This window comes from Salvelinus namaycush, unplaced genomic scaffold (assembly GCF_016432855.1).
Source record: "Salvelinus namaycush isolate Seneca unplaced genomic scaffold, SaNama_1.0 Scaffold1220, whole genome shotgun sequence".
Taxonomy (NCBI): Eukaryota; Metazoa; Chordata; class Actinopteri; order Salmoniformes; family Salmonidae; genus Salvelinus; species Salvelinus namaycush.
In genome coordinates, this window is record NW_024057921.1 from 57,258 (window position 1) to 78,226 (window position 20,969).

Here is a 20,969-nt window from a genome sequence, read left to right on the forward strand (position 1 = left end):
CAAGAGGAGGACAGCAGCAGAGGAGGTGGGGTGGGGGAGGACAGCAGCAGAGGAGGTGGGGTGGGGGAGGACAGCAGCAGAGGAGGTGGGGTGGGGGAGGACAAGAGGAGGACAGCAGCAGAGGAGGTGTTGTGGGGGAGGACAGCAGCAGAGGAGATGGGGTGGGGGAGGACAAGAGGAGGACAGCAGGCTAGTGACATCACAAGGGAATGATGGGAACTTGTGAAGCCAGGTTCCTTGTGATAATCATGAGAGAGAAACTAAGGAAGGAGAGATAGAGAGAGAGAGAGAATCAGAATCAAAGCCCTTAGTCTACTAACAACTAGCATGGTCTGTCTACAAAGCCCTTAATCTACTAACAACTACACTGAGTATACTAAACATTAGTAAACCCCCCCCCACTTATACTAAACCCCCCCCACTTACCCTCAGAACAGCTTCAATTCGTCAGGCCACGGACTCTACAAGGTGTTGAAAGTGTTCCACATGGATGCTGGCCCATGTTGACTCCAATGTTTCCCACAGTTGTCAAGTTGGCTGGATGTCCTTTGAGTGGTGGCCATGCTTGATACACACGGGAAACTGTTAAACGTGAAAAACCCAGCAGTGTTGCAGTTCTTGACACAAACCGGTGTGCCTGGCACCTACTACCATACCCCGTTCAAAGGCACTTAAATATTTTGTCTTGCCCATTCACCCTCTGAATGGCACACATACACAATCCATACCTCAATTGTCTCAAGGCTTAAAAATCCTTCTTTAACCCTCCCCTTCATCTACACTGACTGAAGTGGATTTAACAGGTGACATCAATAAGGGATCATAGCCTTCACCTGGATTCACCTGGTGTCTATGTCATGGAAGGTGTTCTTGATGTTTTGTCATTGTGAAATCGACCATGTCTTTATCTCTGCTGCCCTCGTGTGGTTTTGTCTCAACAGTGTCTCTGCTCTTTTCTGAGGTTGTGTTTTTTTTATCTGTAGTTTCATCAGAATGTCTAATCAAGTTAAGGACTACAAACAGAAAAAGTCGAGGTCATGCATGTTGGCATTTATTGTCATGAATCTTGTTCTGGAGGCAGCTCTGCAGAGTGGTCACTAGCTGGCACAGCCACAAAGTCATAACGTCTGACTTTAAACCCTAACCTTAACCACACTGCTAACCCTAATGTCTGACCCGAACCTTAACGATAACCTTAACCACACTGCTAACTCTAATGTCTGACCCAAACCTTAACCACACTGCTAACCCCAATGTCTGACCCAAACCTTAACGATAACCTTAACCACACTGCTAACCCCAATGTCTGACCCAAACCTTAACGATAACCTTAACCACACTGCTAACCCTAATGTCTGACCCAAACCTTAACCACACTGCTAACTCTAATGTCTGACCCAAACCTTAACGATAACTTTAACCACACTGCTAACCCCAATGTCTGACCCAAACCTTAACCACACTGCTAACCCCAATGTCTGACCCAAACCTTAACCACACTGCTAACCCCAATGTCTGACCCAAACCTTAACGATAACCTTAACCACACTGCTAACCCTAATTTCAGACACTAACCTTAAATTAAGACCAACATGCTAATTTTTGTTTTTATGAATTTTTACAATATAGATCATTTTGACTTTGCAGCTGGACTATCTTGCTGGAAATTGCTCAGTTATGCCTCCAGGGAAAGATTCATGACAATAAACGTCAACTTGCACAAATGCCACCCTATTCCCTACATAGTGCATTACTTTTGATCAGGGCCCATAGGGTTCTGGTCAAAAGTAGTACACTATATAGGGAATATTATGCCATTTGGGACACAGATCAAATCTCTTGACCAGACTATCCTCTGTCTGATTCCTCTCTTTACACCATAGACTATGAGCCTCAATGAGTTTGAAATGTCACAGAATATCTACTGAATGTATTTTATACTGTTTCCATAGGCCTGTGTGGGTGGCAAATACCTCAAAGTAATGCATTTTATACTGTTTCCATAGGCCTGTGTGGGTGGCAAATACCTCAAAGTAATGCATTTTATACTGTTTCCATAGGCCTGTGTGGGTGGCAAATACCTCAAAGTAATGCATTTTATACTGTTTCCATAGGCCTGTGTGGGTGGCAAATACCTCAAAGTAATGTATTTTATACTGTTTCCATAGGCCTGTGTGGGTGGCAAATACCTCAAAGTAATGCATTTTACCCTTAAAAAAATAATAATAATAACATTATGTGCTTGACATTTTAAAAAGTGTTTATTACCGATTTCCCTTTAAGAACAAGGGTTCTGGGCTTGTGTCAGGCCTCTAGACTCTTCAGTAGGCGACAGAACGTTGAAGTGGTCATAGAATGGAGCCTTGAGTTCCGAGACGTAGCAACAAGAGAGCTGTTTCCGTGGCAACGTGGATCTACCTTCCCTTTCCTCCATCAGGAGCACACTGAGTCACACTACTCTGTTGTGTGTGGAGAAAACAACTGTCTGTCTGTTCCAAATGGTACCCTATTCTCTATATGGTCCACTACTTTTGAACAGAGTCCTATGGGCCTTGGCTAAAAGTAGTGCACTACATAGGGAATAGGGTGCCATTTCGGATGCAACCAGTGTGGCTGTGTGGAAAAAATAACTCTTATGTGCTGTGTACTCGTTCAAGACAGTGGCCTTGATTAGAATAAAGGAGAGGAGATGGAGAGATGAAGACATGGAGAGATGGAGAGATGGAGAGATGGGGAGATGGGGAGATGGGGAGATGGAGACATAAAGAGAGGGAGACATGGGGAGATGGAGAGATGGAGACATAAAGAGAGGGAGACATGGGGAGATGGAGACATGGGGAGATGGAGAGATGAAGAGATGAAGAGATGGAGACATGGAGAGATGGAGAGATGAGACATGGGGAGATGGAGAGATGGGATGGAGATGGAGAGATGGAGACATGGAGAGATGGGGAGATGAAGAGATGGAGAGATGGAGAGATGGAGACATGGGGAGATGGAGACATGGAGACATGGAGAGATGGGGAGATGGAGAGATGAAGAGATGGAGACATGGGGAGAGGGAGACATGGAGATATGGAGACATGGAGATATGGAGACATGGAGAGAGGGAGACATGGAGATATGGAGACATGGGGAGATGGAGACATGGAGAGAGGGAGACATGGGGAGATGGAGAGATGAAGAGAGGGAGACATGGGGAGAGAGAGACATGGGGAGATGGAGAGATGAAGAGAGGGAGACATGGGGAGAGAGAGACATGGGGAGATGGAGAGAGGGTTGGAGGAGTGGGTAGTTGTTTTGATGTATTGTTGCATCTGTTCTGTTATTGCGTGTCACTCTGTCTCCACTCCAATATCTGGTTTACACTTAATGTGAAACTGCAAGGCATTGTCTGTACCTCACGATCTGTAATCGAGAAACCTTCAACTGTCAGTCCTACTCCACAGGGCTGGTTTAACCAGACTCTCCACAGAGTATGCTTTTAGCAGATAGAAAGCCTATTCCTGAAAAATATATAAACATTTCAGTACAGAGTCTCAGTTGGTTTTTCATTGACGTCAAAGTGTTTGAATGTGTGACTTCTCCAAGAGTAGGGTGCAGCACACTGGCACAGAATATTCTCTGCTTTTAACCTGGGTGCATTCTGGCCCAGAATGTTCTCTGCTTTTAACCTAGGTGCAGCACACTGGCCCAGAATGTTCTCTGCTTTAACCTAGGTGCACACTGGCCCAGAATGTTCTCTGCTTTAACCTAGGTGCACACTGGCCCAGAATGTTCTCTGCTTTTAACCTAGGTGCACACTGGCCCAGAATGTTGTCTGCTTTTAACCTAGGTGCACACTGGCCCAGAATGTTCTCTGCTTTTAACCTGGGTGCACACTGGCCCAGAATGTTCTCTGCTTTTAACCTAGGTGCACACTGGCCCAGAATGTTCTCTGCTTTTAACCTGGGTGCACACTGGCCCAGAATGTTCTCTGGTTTTAACCTAGGTGCAGCACACTGGCCCAGAATGTTCTCTGCTTTTAACCTAGGTGCATTCTGGCCCAGAATGTTCTCTGCTTTAACCTAGGTGCACACTGGCCCAGAATGTTCTCTGCTTTAACCTAGGTGCACACTGGCCCAGAATGTTCTCTGCTTTAACCTAGGTGCACACTGGCCCAGAATGTTCTCTGCTTTTAACCTGGGTGCATTCTGGCCCAGAATGTTCTCTGCTTTTAACCTAGGTGCAGCACACTGGCCCAGAATGTTCTCTGCTTTTAACCTGGGTGCATTCTGGCCCAGAATGTTCTCTGCTTTTAACCTAGGTGCGGCACACTGGCCCAGAATGTTCTCTGCTTTTGACCTGGGTGCATTCTGGCCCAGAATGTTCTCTGCTTTTAACCTAGGTGCAGCACACTGGCCCAGAATGTTCTCTGCTTTTGACCTGGGTGCATTCTGGCCCAGAATGTTCTCTGCTTTTAACCTGGGTGCATTCTGGCCCAGAATGTTCTCTGCTTTAACCTAGGTGCAGCATTTGACATCTTCTGGTATCAGACAGTATAGTACCTGGAACATAGTCTGGACAGACTCAGGACCCAACATGTAACAGTACTGATATTCTGTTCCTGTAGGCCTGTTTATCCTTTCCATCTGGAGAAGTCATGTGTTCAAAAAGAGGTGTGATGTCATGTGTTGTCTCTCCTTTTCATGTGATGATGATGATGATGATGATGATGATGCGTCCTTCTCTGTCACATGTTAATTTTCCTACGGATGACCAGGCACAGCAGCTGTCACGTTCAAAGTGTTCCCCTGGACATACAGGCACAGCAGGTGTCAGGGTCAAAGTGTTCCCCCTCTCGACATACAGGCACAACAGGTGTCATGATCAAAGTGTTCCCACTAGACCCACTGTCACAATGATGTAGACAGAGAGAGAGAGAGAGAGAGAGAGAGAGAGAGAGAGAGAGAGAGAGAGAGAGAGAGAGAGAGAGAGAGAGAGAGAGAGAGAGAGAGAGAAAGCATTTGTGAGAAAGAAGAACATATTGATGGATAGGACAGAGACGGCAAATTGAGGGACAGATCTGTTGTTGTGCGTTTCTGGTTTTCTCAGGTAATTGTAGGTGACTACTAAATCACATTACTGTTCTTCCTTTACGATTACTAGTTGGATGACTCATCGCTGGGTGGTGTTGTCTTGAACAGTGTAGGCCTATCGTTGAAATACAACCCACTGGCTGGGTTCTGAACCTCCATCATGTAATATGAAGTATGAACATGATGTGCCCTTTCTTCCCTCTCTGAAAGTGAGATGGTGGTCGCATCCCAAAATGGAACCCTATTCCCTACGTAGTGCACTACCACTGGTCTGAAGTAGTGCACGGGAGTAGGATATAGAGGTGCCATTTGGAATGCTTCCATTATGACACAATCAAATATGATCCAGTTTATCACCTCGGTTCTAAAGAGCGACTGCATCAGTAGTTATTGTGATTCATAGCAGCCCTTGAGGGTGTTAAGTGAATATTTAGGTGTCTGTCACAAATGGCACCCTATTCCCAGCCCCATTGGCCCCGGTCAAAAGTAGAGCACTATATAGGAAATAGGCTGGCATTTGGGACGCTAACCGAAGTCTCTCCACAGAAGGGATAAAGTAAGTAGCCTGGGAAAGGCGTGATCACAGTGAAAACTGAACACGATGAGGCTCAAAAACATCATGTGTCACACGGCAGAAAGCACTAGAACTATTGAGCTGCAAGGGAAGTAACAACCAGCTACAGCAAATAGACCAACCTGTTGTTGTTGTACTGCTGCATGGGACACGGATCCTTTACTGCTGCATGGGACACGGATCCTTTACTGCTGCATGGAACACTGATCCTTTACTGCTGCATGGGACACTGATCCTTTACTGCTGCATGGGACACTGATCCTTTACTGCTGCATGGGACACGGATCCTTTACTGCTGCATGGGACACTGATCCTTTACTGCTGCATGGGACACAGATCCTTTACTGCTGCATGGGACACGGATCCTTTACTGCTGCATGGGACACTGATCCTTTACTGCTGCATGGAACACTGATCCTTTACTGCTGCATGGGACACTGATCCTTTACTGCTGCATGGGACACTGATCCTTTACTGCTGCATGGGACACTGATCCTTTACTGCTGCGTGGGACACTGATCCTTTACTGCTGCATGGGACACTGATCCTTTACTGCTGCATGGGACACTGATCCTTTACTGCTGCATGGGACACTGATCCTTTACTGCTGCATGGGACACGGATCCTTTACTGCTGCATGGGACACGGATCCTTTACTGCTGCATGGGACACTGATCCTTTACTGCTGCATGGGACATGGATCCTTTACTGCTGCATGGGACATGGATCCTTTACTGCTGCATGGGACACAGATCCTTTACTGCTGCATGGGGCACTGATCCTTTACTGCTGCATGGGACACGGATCCTTTACTGCTGCATGGGACACGGATCCTTTACTGCTGCATGGGACACGGATCCTTTACTGCTGCGTGGGACACTGATCCTTTACTGCTGCGTGGGACACTGATCCTTTACTGCTGCGTGGGACACTGATCCTTTACTGCTGCGTGGGACACTGATCCTTTACTGCTGCATGGGACACTGATCCTTTACTGCTGCATGGGACACTGATCCTTTACTGCTGCATGGGACACTGATCCTTTACTGCTGCATGGGACACTGATCCTTTACTGCTGCATGGGAGACTGATCCTTTACTGCTGCATGGGACACTGATCCTTTACTGCTGCATGGGACACTGATCCTTTACTGCTGCATGGGACACTGATCCTTTACTGCTACATGGGACACTGATCCTTTACTGCTGCGTGGGACACTGATCCTTTACTGCTGCATGGGACACTGATCCTTTACTGCTGCATGGGACATGGATCCTTTACTGCTGCATGGGACACTGATCCTTTACTGCTGCATGGAACACTGATCCTTTACTGCTGGGTGGGACACTGATCCTTTACTGGTGCATGGGACACTGATCCTTTACAGCTGCATGGGACACGGATCCTTTACTGCTGCATGGGACACTGATCCTTTACAGCTGCATGGGACACGGATCCTTTACTGCTGCATGGGACACTGATCCTTTACTGCTGCATGGGACACTGATCCTTTACTGCTGCATGGGACACGGATCCTTTACTGCTGCATGGGACACGGATCCTTTACTGCTGCGTGGGACACTGATCCTTTACTGCTGCGTGGGACACTGATCCTTTACTGCTGCGTGGGACACGGATCCTTTACTGCTGCATGGGACACGGATCCTTTACTGCTGCATGGGACACGGATCCTTTACTGGTGCATGGGACACTGATCCTTTACTGCTGCGTGGGACACTGATCCTTTACTGCTGCGTGGGACACTGATCCTTTACTGGTGCATGGGACACTGATCCTTTACAGCTGCATGGGACACTGATCCTTTACTGCTGCATGGGACACTGATCCTTTACAGCTGCATGGGACACGGATCCTTTACTGCTGCATGGGACACTGATCCTTTACTGCTGCATGGGACACTGATCCTTTACTGCTGCATGGGACACGGATCCTTTACTGCTGCATGGGACACTGATCCTTTACTGCTGCATGGGATACTGATCCTTTACTGCTGCATGGGACACTGATCCTTTACTGCTGCATGGGACACGGATCCTTTACTGCTGCATGGGACACTGATCCTTTACTGCTGCGTGGGACACGGATCCTTTACTGCTGCATGGGACACGGATCCTTTACTGCTGCATGGGACACGGATCCTTTACTGCTGCATGGGACACTGATCCTTTACTGCTGCGTGGGACACTGATCCTTTACTGCTGCGTGGAACACTGATCCTTTACTGCTGCGTGGGACACTGATCCTTTACAGCTGCATGGGACACGGATCCTTTACTGCTGCATGGGACACTGATCCTTTACTGCTGCGTGGGACACTGATCCTTTACTGCTGGGTGGGACACTGATCCTTTACTGGTGCATGGGACACTGATCCTTTACTGCTGCATGGGACACTGATCCTTTACTGCTGCATGGGACACTGATCCTTTACAGCTGCATGGGACACTGATCCTTTACAGCTGCATGGGACACGGATCCTTTACTGCTGCGTGTGACACTGATCCTTTACTGCTGCATGGGACACTGATCCTTTACTGCTGCATGGGACACGGATCCTTTACTGCTGCATGGGACACTGATCCTTTACTGCTGCATGGAACACTGATCCTGGGACTTCACAGAGAATCATTATTTCATGTTGGAAACAACGTGATGATTTTTAATTTGCTCCCTTTATTATCTACACAAACCCTAACCCTGTCCATCATGGAAATACTGTGATGCTTTTGAAAAGTCTAATTTAATACATTTTTTATAAACACATCATAGAAAAAAAACCTTTATCCATATTTATAGCACACAAATTAGCCAACCTGGTCACAAAGCTGAACCATTAGGAAACCAATTAGTGACCACAGACAGATAACAATGATCTTAATTACTGCAATGTACCATACAGGGGAAACACTATGCCTGTTACTGCAGTGTATCATACAGGGGAAACACTATGTCTGTTACTGCAGTGTACCATACAGGGGGAACACTATGTCTGTTACTGCAGTGTACCATACAGGGGGAACACTATGTCTGTTACTGCAGTGTATCATACAGGGGAAACACTATGCCTGTTACTGCAGTGTATCATACAGGGGAAACACTATGTCTGTTACTGCAGTGTATCATAGAGGGGAAACACTATGCCTGTTACTGCAGTGTATCATAGAGGGGAAACACTATGTCTGTTACTGCAGTGTATCATACAGGGGAAACACTATGTCTGTTACTGCAGTGTATCATACAGGGGAAACACTATGTCTGTTACTGCAGTGTATCATACAGGGGAAAAACTATGTCTGTTACTGCAGTGTATCATACAGGGGAAACACTATGTCTGTTACTGCAGTGTACCATACAGGGGAAACACTATGTCTGTTACTGCAGTGTATCATACAGGGGAAACACTATGTCTGTTACTGCAGTGTATCATACAGGGGAAACACTATGTCTGTTACTGCAGTGTATCATACAGGGGAAACACTATGTCTGTTACTGCAGTGTACCATACAGGGGAAACACTATGTCTGTTACTGCAGTGTATCATACAGGGGAAACACTATGTCTGTTACTGCAGTGTATCATACAGGGGAAACACTATGCCTGTTACTGCAGTGTATCATACAGGGGAAACACTATGTCTGTTACTGCAGTGTATCATACAGGGGAAACACTATGCCTGTTACTGCAGTGTATCATACAGGGGAAACACTATGCCTGTTACTGCAGTGTATCATACAGGGGAAACACTATGTCCTTTACTGCAGTGTATCATACAGGGGAAACACTATGTCTGTTACTGCAGTGTACCATACAGGGGAAACACTATGTCTGTTACTGCAGTGTATCATACAGGGGAAACACTATGTCTGTTACTGCAGTGTATCATACAGGGGAAACACTATGTCTGTTACTGCAGTGTATCATACAGGGGAAACACTATGTCTGTTACTGCAATGTACCATACAGGGGAAACACTATGCCTGTTACTGCAGTGTATCATACAGGGGAAACACTATGTCTGTTACTGCAGTGTATCATACAGGGGAAACACTATGCCTGTTACTGCAGTGTATCATACAGGGGAAACACTATGTCTGTTACTGCAGTGTATCATACAGGGGAAACACTATGCCGTTTACTGCAATGTATCATACAGGGGAAACACTATGTCTGTTACTGCAGTGTATCATACAGGGGAAACACTATGTCTGTTACTGCAATGTATCATACAGGGGAAACACTATGTCTGTTACTGCAGTGTACCATACAGGGGAAACACTATGCCGTTTACTGCAATGTATCATACAGGGGAAACACTATGTCTGTTACTGCAGTGTATCATACAGGGGAAACACTATGTCTGTTACTGCAGTGTATCATACAGGGGAAACACTATGCCGTTTACTGCAGTGTACCATACAGGGGAAACACTATGCCGTTTACTGCAATGTATCATACAGGGGAAACATTATGCCTGTTACTGCAGTGTATCATACAGGGGAAACATTATGCCTGTTACTGCAGTGTATCATACAGGGGAAACACTATGTCTGTTACTGCAGTGTATCATACAGGGGAAACACTATGTCTGTTACTGCAGTGTATCATACAGGGGAAACACTATGTCTGTTACTGCAGTGTATCATACAGGGGAAACACTATGTCTGTTACTGCAGTGTATCATACAGGGGAAACACTATGTCTGTTACTGCAGTGTATCATACAGGGGAAACACTATGTCTGTTACTGCAGTGTATCATAGAGGGGAAACACTATGTCTGTTACTGCAGTGTATCATAGAGGGGAAACACTATGTCTGTTACTGCAGTGTATCATACAGGGGAAACACTATGTCGTTTACTGCAGTGTATCATACAGGGGAAACACTATGTCTGTTACTGCAGTGTATCATACAGGGGAAACACTATGCCTGTTACTGCAGTGTATCATACAGGGGAAACACTATGTCTGTTACTGCAGTGTATCATACAGGGGAAACACTATGTCTGTTACTACAGTGTATCATACAGGGGAAACACTATGTCTGTTACTGCAGTGTATCATACAGGGGAAACACTATGCTGTTACTGCAGTGTATCATACAGGGGAAACACTATGTCTGTTACTGCAGTGTATCATACAGGGGAAACACTATGTCTGTTACTGCAGTGTATCATACAGGGGAAACACTATGCTGTTACTGCAGTGTATCATACAGGGGAAACACTATGTCTGTTACTGCAGTGTATCATAGAGGGGAAACACTATGTCTGTTACTGCAGTGTATCATACAGGGGAAACACTATGTCTGTTACTGCAGTGTATCATAGAGGGGAAACACTATGTCTGTTACTGCAGTGTATCATACAGGGGAAACACTATGTCGTTTACTGCAATGTATCATACAGGGGAAACACTATGTCTGTTACTGCAGTGTATCATAGAGGGGAAACACTATGCCGTTTACTGCAGTGTATCATACAGGGGAAACACTATGTCTGTTACTGCAGTGTATCATACAGGGGAAACACTATGCCGTTTACTGCAGTGTACCATACAGGGGAAACACTATGTCTGTTACTGCAGTGTATCATACAGGGGAAACACTATGCCGTTTACTGCAGTGTATCATACAGGGGAAACACTATGCCGTTTACTGCAGTGTATCATACAGGGGAAACACTATGCCGTTTACTGCAGTGTATCATACAGGGGAAACACTATGTCTGTTACTGCAGTGTATCATACAGGGGAAACACTATGTCTGTTACTGCAGTGTATCATACAGGGGAAACACTATGTCTGTTACTGCAGTGTATCATACAGGGGAAACACTATGTCTGTTACTACAGTGTATCATACAGGGGAAACACTATGTCTGTTACTGCAGTGTATCATACAGGGGAAACATTATGCCTGTTACTGCAGTGTATCATACAGGGGAAACATTATGCCTGTTACTGCAGTGTATCATACAGGGGAAACACTATGTCTGTTACTGCAGTGTACCATACAGGGGAAACACTATGTCTGTTACTGCAGTGTATCATACAGGGGAAACATTATGCCTGTTACTGCAGTGTATCATACAGGGGAAACATTATGCCTGTTACTGCAGTGTATCATAGAGGGGGAAACACTATGTCTGTTACTACAGTGTATCATACAGGGGAAACACTATGTCTGTTACTGCAGTGTATCATACAGGGGAAACACTATGCCTGTTACTGCAGTGTATCATACAGGGGAAACACTATGCCTGTGTGCACACGGTGAATGATGATCTGTCACGTTTCCCAGGATCATTCCCCACCTACGTGTGAGCCCCAGGATCCATGATGACTAGCTAGCTGGATGATGTGGGTAGAGAGTCATCACATTATTACAGAGAGGGGAGAACAGGGCCAGGGGTGTCCCGTCGCCCACGTCTCATCGGATGTCCAGAAATAGCCTAAATCTAATGTCTAAATATACCCCATATACCTCATATACCTCTAATTACACCCCATAACCTCTAAATATACCCCATATACCTCTAATTATACCCCATATACCTCTAATTATACCCCATATACCTCTAATTATACCTCATATACCTACTAATTATACCCCATGTACCCCTAAATATACCCCATATACCTCTAATTATACCCCATATACCCCTAAATATACCCCATATACCTCTAATTATACCCCATATACCTCTAATTATACCCCATATACCTCTAATTATACCTCATATACCTACTAATTATACCCCATATACCTCTAATTATACCCCATAAACCCCTAAATATACCCCATATACCTACTAATTATACCCCATAAACCCCTAAATATACCCCACATACCTACTAATTATACCCCATAAACCCCTAATTATACCCCATATACCTATAATTACACCCATATACCTACTAATTATACCCCATATACGTCTAATTATACCCCATGTACCCCTAATTATACCCCATGTACCCCTAATTATACCCCATGTACCCCTAATTACACCCCATATACCCCTAAATATACCCCATATACCTCTAATTATACCCCATACACCTACTAATTATACCCCATGTACCCCTAATTATACCCCATGTACCCCTAATTACACCCCATGTACCCCTAAATATACCCCATATACCTACTAATTATACCCCATAAACCCCTAATTATACCCCATGTACCCCTAATTATACCCCATGTACCCCTAATTACACCCCATATACCCCTAAATATACCCCATACACCTCTAATTATACCCCATACACCTACTAATTATACCCCATACACCTACTAATTATACCCCATATACTGCTAATTATACCCCATATTCCCCTAATTATACCCCATATACTGCTAATTATACCCCATTTCATCACCATTATTGTAATTTTGAAATTTATGATCTAAAAATGTTTCTTGATAAAGATACACATTATTTTTTTTTTCTCAACAATGACATGTAGTCAAGAAACATTGCTTTTGTAGTTCAGTCAGTGAATGCAAGTTCTTCCTTCCGGTGTTTAAATGAATGTGTCTTATGTTCAGTACTGCTCCATCTCTATCTGTGCTCCACCTCTATTTGTGCTCTACCTCTATTTGTGCTCCACCTCTAGCTGTGCTCCATCTCCACCTCTAGCTGTGCTCCATCTCCACCTCTAGCTGTGCTCCACCTCTAGCTGTGCTCCACCTCTAGCTGTGCTCCACCTCTAGCTGTGCTCCACCTCTAGCTGTGCTCCACCTCTAGCCGTGCTCCATCTCCACCTCTAGCCGTGCTCCATCTCCATCTCTAGCTGTGCTCCATCTCTAGCTGTGCTCCATCTCCACCTCTAGCTGTGCTCCACATCTAGCTGTGCTCCACCTCTAGCTGTGCTCCATCTCTAGCTGTGCTCCACCTCCAGCTGTGCTCCATCTCTATTTCTAGCTGTGCTCCATCTCTAGCTGTGCTCCACCTCTATCTGTGCTCCACCTCTAGCTGTGCTCCATCTCTAGCTATGCTCCATCTCTATCTGTGCTCCATCTCCATCTCTAGCTGTGCTCCATCTCTAGCTGTGCTCCACCTCTAGCTGTGCTCCACCTCTAGCTGTGCTCCACCTCTATCTCTAGCTGTGCTCCACCTCTAGCTGTGCTCCACCTCTAGCTGTGCTCCACCTCCATCTCCATCTCTATATGTGCTCCACCTCTAGCTGTGCTCCATCTCCATCTCTAGCCGTGCTCCATCTCCATCTCTAGCTGTGCTCCATCTCTAGCTGTGCTCCACCTCTAGCTGTGCTCCACCTCTAGCTGTGCTCCACCTCTAGCTGTGCTCCACCTCTAGCTGTGCTCCATCTCTAGCTGTGCTCCATCTCTAGTTGTGCTCCACCTCTAGCTGTGCTCCATCTCTAGCTGTGCTCCATCTCTATCTCCAGCTGTGCTCCATCTCTATCTCTAGCTGTGCTCCATCTCCATCTCTAGCTGTGCTCCACCTCTAGCTGTGCTCCATCTCTAGCTGTGCTCCATCTCTAGCTGTGCTCCATCTCTATCTCTAGCTGTGCTCCACCTCCAGCTGTGCTCCATCTCTATCTCTAGCTGTGCTCCATCTCCAGCTGTGCTCCATCTCCAGCTGTGCTCCATCTCCAGCTGTGCTCCATCTCCAGCTGTGCTCCATCTCCAGCTGTGCTCCATCTCTAGCTGTGATCCATCTCCAGCTGTGCTCCATCTCCAGCTGTGCTCCATCTCCAGCTGTGCTCCACCTCTAGCTGTGCTCCATCTCTAGCTGTGCTCCATCTCTATCTCCAGCTGTGCTCCATCTCTAGCTGTGCTCCATATCTAGCTGTGTTCCATCTCTAGATGTGCTCCATCTCCATCTCTAGCTGTGCTCCATCTCTAGCTGTGCTCCATCTCCATCTCTAGCTGTGCTCCATCTCCATCTCTAGCTGTGCTCCATCTCTAGTTGTGCTCCATCTCTAGTTGTGCTCCATCTCTAGCTGTGCTCCATCTCTAGCTGTGCTCCATCTCCATCTCTAGCTGTGCTCCACCTCTAGCTGTGCTCCATCTCCAGCTGTGCTCCATCTCTAGCTGTGCTCCATCTCTAGCTGTTCTCCATCTCCATCTCTAGCTGTGCTCCATCTCCATCTCTAGCTGTGCTCCATCTCCATCTCTAGCTGTGCTCCATCTCCATCTCTAGCTGTGCTCCATCTCCATCTCTAGCTGTGCTCCATCTCCATCTCTAGCTGTGCTCCATCTCTAGCTGTGCTCCATCTCTAGCTGTGCTCCATCTCCATCTCTAGCTGTGCTCCATCTCCATCTCTAGCTGTGCTCCATCTCCACCTCTAGCTGTGCTCCATCTCCAGCTGTGCTCCATCTCTAGCTGTGCTCCATCTCCATCTCTAGCTGTGCTCCATCTCCATCTCTAGCCGTGCTCCATCTCCATCTCTAGCCGTGCTCCATCTCTAGCTGTGCTCCATCTCTAGCTGTGCTCCATCTCTAGCTGTGCTCCATCTCCATCTCTAGCTGTGCTCCATCTCCATCTCTAGCTGTGCTCCATCTCCATCTCTAGCTGTGCTCCATCTCTAGCCGTGCTCCATCTCTAGCCGTGCTCCATCTCTAGCCGTGCTCCATCTCTAGCCGTGCTCCATCTCTAGCCGTGCTTCATCTCTAGCCGTGCTCCATCTCTAGCTGTGCTCCATCTCCATCTCTAGCTGTGCTCCATCTCCATCTCTATCTGTGCTCCATCTCTATCTGTGCTCCATCTCTAGCTGTGCTCCATATCTAGCTGTGCTCCATCTCCATCTCTAGCTGTGCTCCATCTCCATCTCTAGGTGTGCTCCATCTCCAGCCGTGCTCCATCTCTAGCTGTGCTCCATCTCCATCTCTAGCTGTGCTCCATCTCCATCTGTGCTCCATCTCCATCTCTAGCTGTGCTCCATCTCTAGCTGTGCTCCGTCTCTAGCTGTGCTCCATCTCTAGCTGTGCTCCATCTCTATCTCTAGCTGTGCTCCATCTCTATCTCTAGCTGTGCTCCATCTCCATCTCTAGCTGTGCTCCATCTCTAGCTGTGCTCCATCTCTAGCTGTGCTCCATCTCCAGCTGTGCTCCATCTCCAGCTGTGCTCCATCTCTAGCTGTGCTCCATCTCTAGCTGTGCTCCATCTCCATCTCTAGCTGTGCTCCATCTCCATCTCTAGCTGTGCTCCATCCTCCTTTGCTATGGGTTTCCCTGATATGTGAATTGGAAGGCTATAGCCTACACTTGACTGATATCACACGATTACAGATATTTCTATGATACTACCATAAAAGGAGCGGAGTGTTGATGCGATGTTTCTATCTAATGACGTAGCAACCAATCTGCCCAGCCATACTCTATAAATACCCGCGCCGACGCTCCTCTCCGCACACTGCAACGCTCCACTGCAACGCATCACATGGTGAAGTAACAGGTGAAACAGACCTGTAACAACAGACACCCCGGATGATCCCCGTGCCTGGAAGGAACATGGAGGTGAACACAACAGAGAAAGTAGTCTACCTTTCCGTTGATGGCACCACCGACACGTTCAGCTCTTGTGCAACTGCCGGGCATCCACAGACCCAGCTCAACATGGACGATAATGTTGAACAAACGATGTCCGACCAGCTTCCCAAGGTTAAAGTCTCAGGTGTCAACTGTCAATCACCTACAATCCTCATGCAATACAAAAAGGTCTCGAGCATGACCAAGGCGAGTAAAGGGATCTTTAAAACGGTCACTGAGCACTGGAGACACACGGACAAGACGAGGGTGGTCCGGTCTTCCAGCACGGGGACCACTCAGGCTGCATCCTCGGAAATGTTCCCCAAAAGAAGATCCTTCGACCCGCTAGCGACGTTGACCCTCCCGGACCAGACTCCATGCACCGCGCCACTGGAGGAGATGCGCCTCACCAAGCCCCGTAACTGCCGGCGCGTTGTAGTACTCGGCGCGCCCAGAGTGGGCAAGACGAACATTCTCAGGCGGTTCCTGCGCGACGGGTTCGAGGAACAGTACGAGCCGACGGCAGAAGACTTCCACAGGAAGTTGTACCAGATCCGAGGAGAAACCTATCAGATTGATATCCTGGACGCAGCGAAGGAGAGAGACTTCCCCGCCAGACGGAGGCTGTCCATACTGACAGGTGTGTAGGTTATGAGTGTATAGGCTATTGACTGTGTATAGATCGAATTGAGTTGGACAATGAAAAGTGTTTTTGTGTGCATTGAATTGGCCTTTGCATAGCCTTGATCTAATACATTGAGTTGGAAAATTAATGTGGGTGTTTTTTTGTTGTTGCATTGAATTAAATCACTAAATCTGTACTCTTCTCTACAACAGGTGACATATTTCTCCTGGTGTTCAGTGTGGATGACAGAGACTCCTTCAAAGAGGTGTACACACTGCGCAAAGAGATAATAGCAGCCAAGACCAAGCTGATGAAGCTCAAAGAGAATGCCCGGGTTCCCATAGTGATATGCGGCAACAAAGTGGATTTAGAGGCGGAGAGGGTCATCAGTCGTCCGGAGATGTTCCGAGCTCTTGGGGAGGACACGGCGCTCTTCGAGACATCAGCCAAAGACAGTACCAGTCTAGAAGAGATGTTCGAAGCCCTTGTCAAGCTAGGCGGTCTCCCTGCCGAGACGCGTCCGTCGCAGCACCGCGAGATCTCCATACGTACCTACCAGGCGCTGAGCACCAGCAGAAGCCGTTGCGGCAGACGTAGTCGTGCGTTGGTTCCAGACGCGCCATGCGGTGCGGTGTACCCACTGGCCCGCCGCCCCAGCTTTAACAGCGACCTACAGCGGGTAATGGGCCCCAGCCCCACTAAACGGAGCAAACCCATAGAGAAGTGTCAAATTCAATGAATTGAGGGACTTCTCAGTACAAGAAACATATTGTAGTATTACAATATATAACCACTATGTCAAGAGTTATACTCTGCTTTAGGCTACTGGCTGGACCAGTTGAGCCAACTATGTAAATTTAGATTTTCTTTGTGTACTGTGAAATAATAAAATATGTATTATTATATTGATATGAGTGTGTGTTGTGAGATTTTAGGTAGCCTATCATTTTACACTTAGCAGGCGCCCAGAGCGAGATTCAACTAAGTTAGTACGGAGAAAAAAAACCATCAAAGACAATTTGAAACAAGTGATTGATATCAAACTATTTACTCTTTATAGATATTGGTTATATATTCCATTTAACAGGCGCTTTAAATGGAATCCAAAGCGACTTACATTCACTCGTGCATAAATGTTACATGTGGGTGGTCCCAGGTATCGAAACAACTAGCGTTGCAAGCGCCATGATCTATCAACTGAGCTACAAAGCTCCATATCAAATCTGTAGGATTACCATTTATGGACAGATTCACAGGGAAAGTATGTGGGTGGTAAAAGCCTGCAGGGGTGCGATGTTCTATAACAACTCTCCAGTGGGCACGTCAGTTCTCTCCTTTCTGTTAAAAGCTCAAGGCAATGCTTTGAGTGTGGAGCATTTCCGCATTGCGCCCCCCCCCCCCCAACACACACAGCCCAGAGCGTTCTATTGCAACGAAAGGCTCTTAATGACGTGAATTAATCGTGCTCAATTAACCATAGAAATTACATAATTACGCAGCCATAGTATCAGCACGGAAGTGAGTCATTTTACAGGTCGACTTAATTATAAATGCCAGGGTTATTAAGTTAATTACCAAATATTGAAAGCAACAGGCCTACATTATTTCCATGGGGAAGTGTCAATGTGATATTATCCGTCCTCTCTGTTTCAGCACCATGGACAGGGCGTACCAACATGTACGTTCATACAGGAGTATTTCCAAGGGGAACATGATCAAACATTAACCGGCACGAAACACTCATTAAATACTGTTGGGTACCATGTCATTAACGGTGAGCACTGCGGTTCCAATATAGACACGAAAGTCTCCCTTGTGACAGACAATAAACTGCATATAATTCCTTTTGGGGGCAAGTAGACAAAACCATTCATTCTGAATGTGAAAACATTGAGAGAGAGATAGTACAACGAAGAAGACATATTATTCTAAAACATTATTCTATACATTTATTTTATGATAGAGCTTACTGTCCTGCCCTTGTCTAAAGCAAACGTTCACCACATTGAATGTCCTTCCATTATAAAAAACGAATGAAAATAACAGACTGTTTATCAAAATAACAAATCTTAACACTCAATGTGTGACGTAGTAATTGAAGAGTTTCATTCCAAAACGCTATATATCCATTTTCAGAAATGTTGGTAAATTAGCTATAATTGTTTAAAGAAAATATGAAAGAGATTGGTGTGTTTTTTCACTAATGAAAATCACTCAAGCGGTTGTTCAATGACAGACGTGTTTAGTTTTAAATAACTTGCTTCATTTCAGAGACAAATAATGTTTTTTTTTGCTAAATATCTGCCTCACTCTCAGAGAAATCAGTAGTACTGCTAGGTTTTACACAGTAATAATATATATCTGCCTCACTCTCAGAGAAATCATTAGTACTGCTAGGTTTTACACAGTAATACTATATATCTGCCTCACTCTCAGAGAAATCAGTAGTACTGCTAGGTTTTACACAGTAATAATATCTGCCTCACTCTCAGAGAAATCAGTAGTACTGCTAGGTTTCACACAGTAATAATATATATCTGCCTCACTCTCAGAGAAATCAGTAGTACTGCTAGGTTTTACACAGTAATAATATATATCTGCCTCACTCTCAGAGAAATCAGTAGTACTGCTAGGTTTTACACAGTAATAATATATATCTGCCTCTCTCAGAGAAATCAGTAGTACTGCTAGGTCTTACACAGTAATAATATATATCTGCCTCACTCTCAGAGAAATCAGTAGTACTGCTAGGTTTTACACAGTAATAATATATATCTGCCTCACTCTCAGAGAAATCAGTAGTACTGCTAGGTTTTACACAGTAATAATATATATCTGCCTCACTCTCAGAGAAATCAGTAGTACTGCTAGGTTTTACACAGTAATAATATATATCTGCCTCACTCTCAGAGAAATCAGTAGTACTGCTAGGTTTTACACAGTAATAATATATATCTGCCTCACTCTCAGAGAAATCAGTAGTACTGCTAGGTTTTACACAGTAATAATATATATCTGCCTCACTCTCAGAGAAATCATTAGTACTGCTAGGTTTTACACAGTAATACTATATATCTGCCTCACTCTCAGAGAAATCAGTAGTACTGCTAGGTTTTACACAGTAATAATATCTGCCTCACTCTCAGAGAAATCAGTAGTACTGCTAGGTTTCACACAGTAATAATATATATCTGCCTCACTCTCAGAGAAATCAGTAGTACTGCTAGGTTTTACACAGTAATAATATATATCTGCCTCACTCTCAGAGAAATCAGTAGTACTGCTAGGTTTTACACAGTAATAATATATATCTGCCTCTCTCAGAGAAATCAGTAGTACTGCTAGGTCTTACACAGTAATAATATATATCTGCCTCACTCTCAGAGAAATCAGTAGTACTGCTAGGTTTTACACAGTAATAATATATATCTGCCTCACTCTCAGAGAAATCAGTAGTACTGCTAGGTTTTACACAGTAATAATATATATCTGCCTCACTCTCAGAGAAATCAGTAGTACTGCTAGGTTTTACACAGTAATAATATATATCTGCCTCACTCTCAGAGAAATCAGTAGTACTGCTAGGTTTTACACAGTAATAATATATATCTGCCTCACTCTCAGAGAAATCAGTAGTACTGCTAGGTTTTCACACAGTAATAATCTATATCTGCCTCACTCTCAGAGAAATCAGTAGTACTGCTAGGTTTTACACCAGTATAACTATATATCTGCATCACTCTCAGAGAAATCAGTAGTACTGCTAGGTTTTTTACACAGTAATAATATATATCTGCCCTCACTCTCAGAGAAATCAGTAGTACTGCTACGGTGTTTAACACAGTAATAATATATATCTGCCCTCACTCTCAGAGAAATCAGTAGTAACTGCTAGGTTTTATACAGTAATAATATATATCTGCCTCACTCTCAGAGAAATCAGTAGTACTGACTAGGTTTTACACAGTAATAATATATATCTGCCTCACTCTCAGAGAATCAGTAGTACTGCTAGGTTTTACACAGTAATAATATATATCTGCTCACTCTCAGAGAAATCCAGTAGTACTGCTAGGTTTTACACCAGTAATAATATATATCTGCCTCACTCTCAGAGAAATCAGTAGTACTGCTAGGTTTTACACAGTAATAATATATATCTGCCTCACTCTCAG

General features: G+C 45.2%; 1 protein-coding gene across 1 annotated transcript; it reads left to right on the forward strand.

The window, feature by feature from the left end:
• Nucleotides 1-16,107: 16,107 nt before the first annotated feature.
• LOC120036156 (GTP-binding protein Rhes-like) lies at nt 16,108-17,609 on the forward strand. Its single transcript, XM_038982628.1, has 2 exons — nt 16,108-16,809; nt 17,007-17,609. The coding sequence occupies exons 1-2, from the start codon at nt 16,128-16,130 to the stop codon at nt 17,531-17,533; spliced, it is 1,209 nt and encodes a 402-aa protein (XP_038838556.1). The 5' UTR covers nt 16,108-16,127; the 3' UTR covers nt 17,534-17,609.
• The last annotated feature ends 3,360 nt before the right edge of the window (nt 17,610-20,969 follow it).

Excerpts from the sequence above, each read along its gene's own strand:
- LOC120036156 (XM_038982628.1), top strand. The coding sequence starts at position 16,128 with ATGATCCCCGTGCCTGGAAGGAACATGGAGGTGAACACAACAGAGAAA. Across the intron at positions 16,810-17,006 it reads GAGGCTGTCCATACTGACAG|GTGACATATTTCTCCTGGTG; the intron begins GTGTGTAGGTTA and ends TCTCTACAACAG.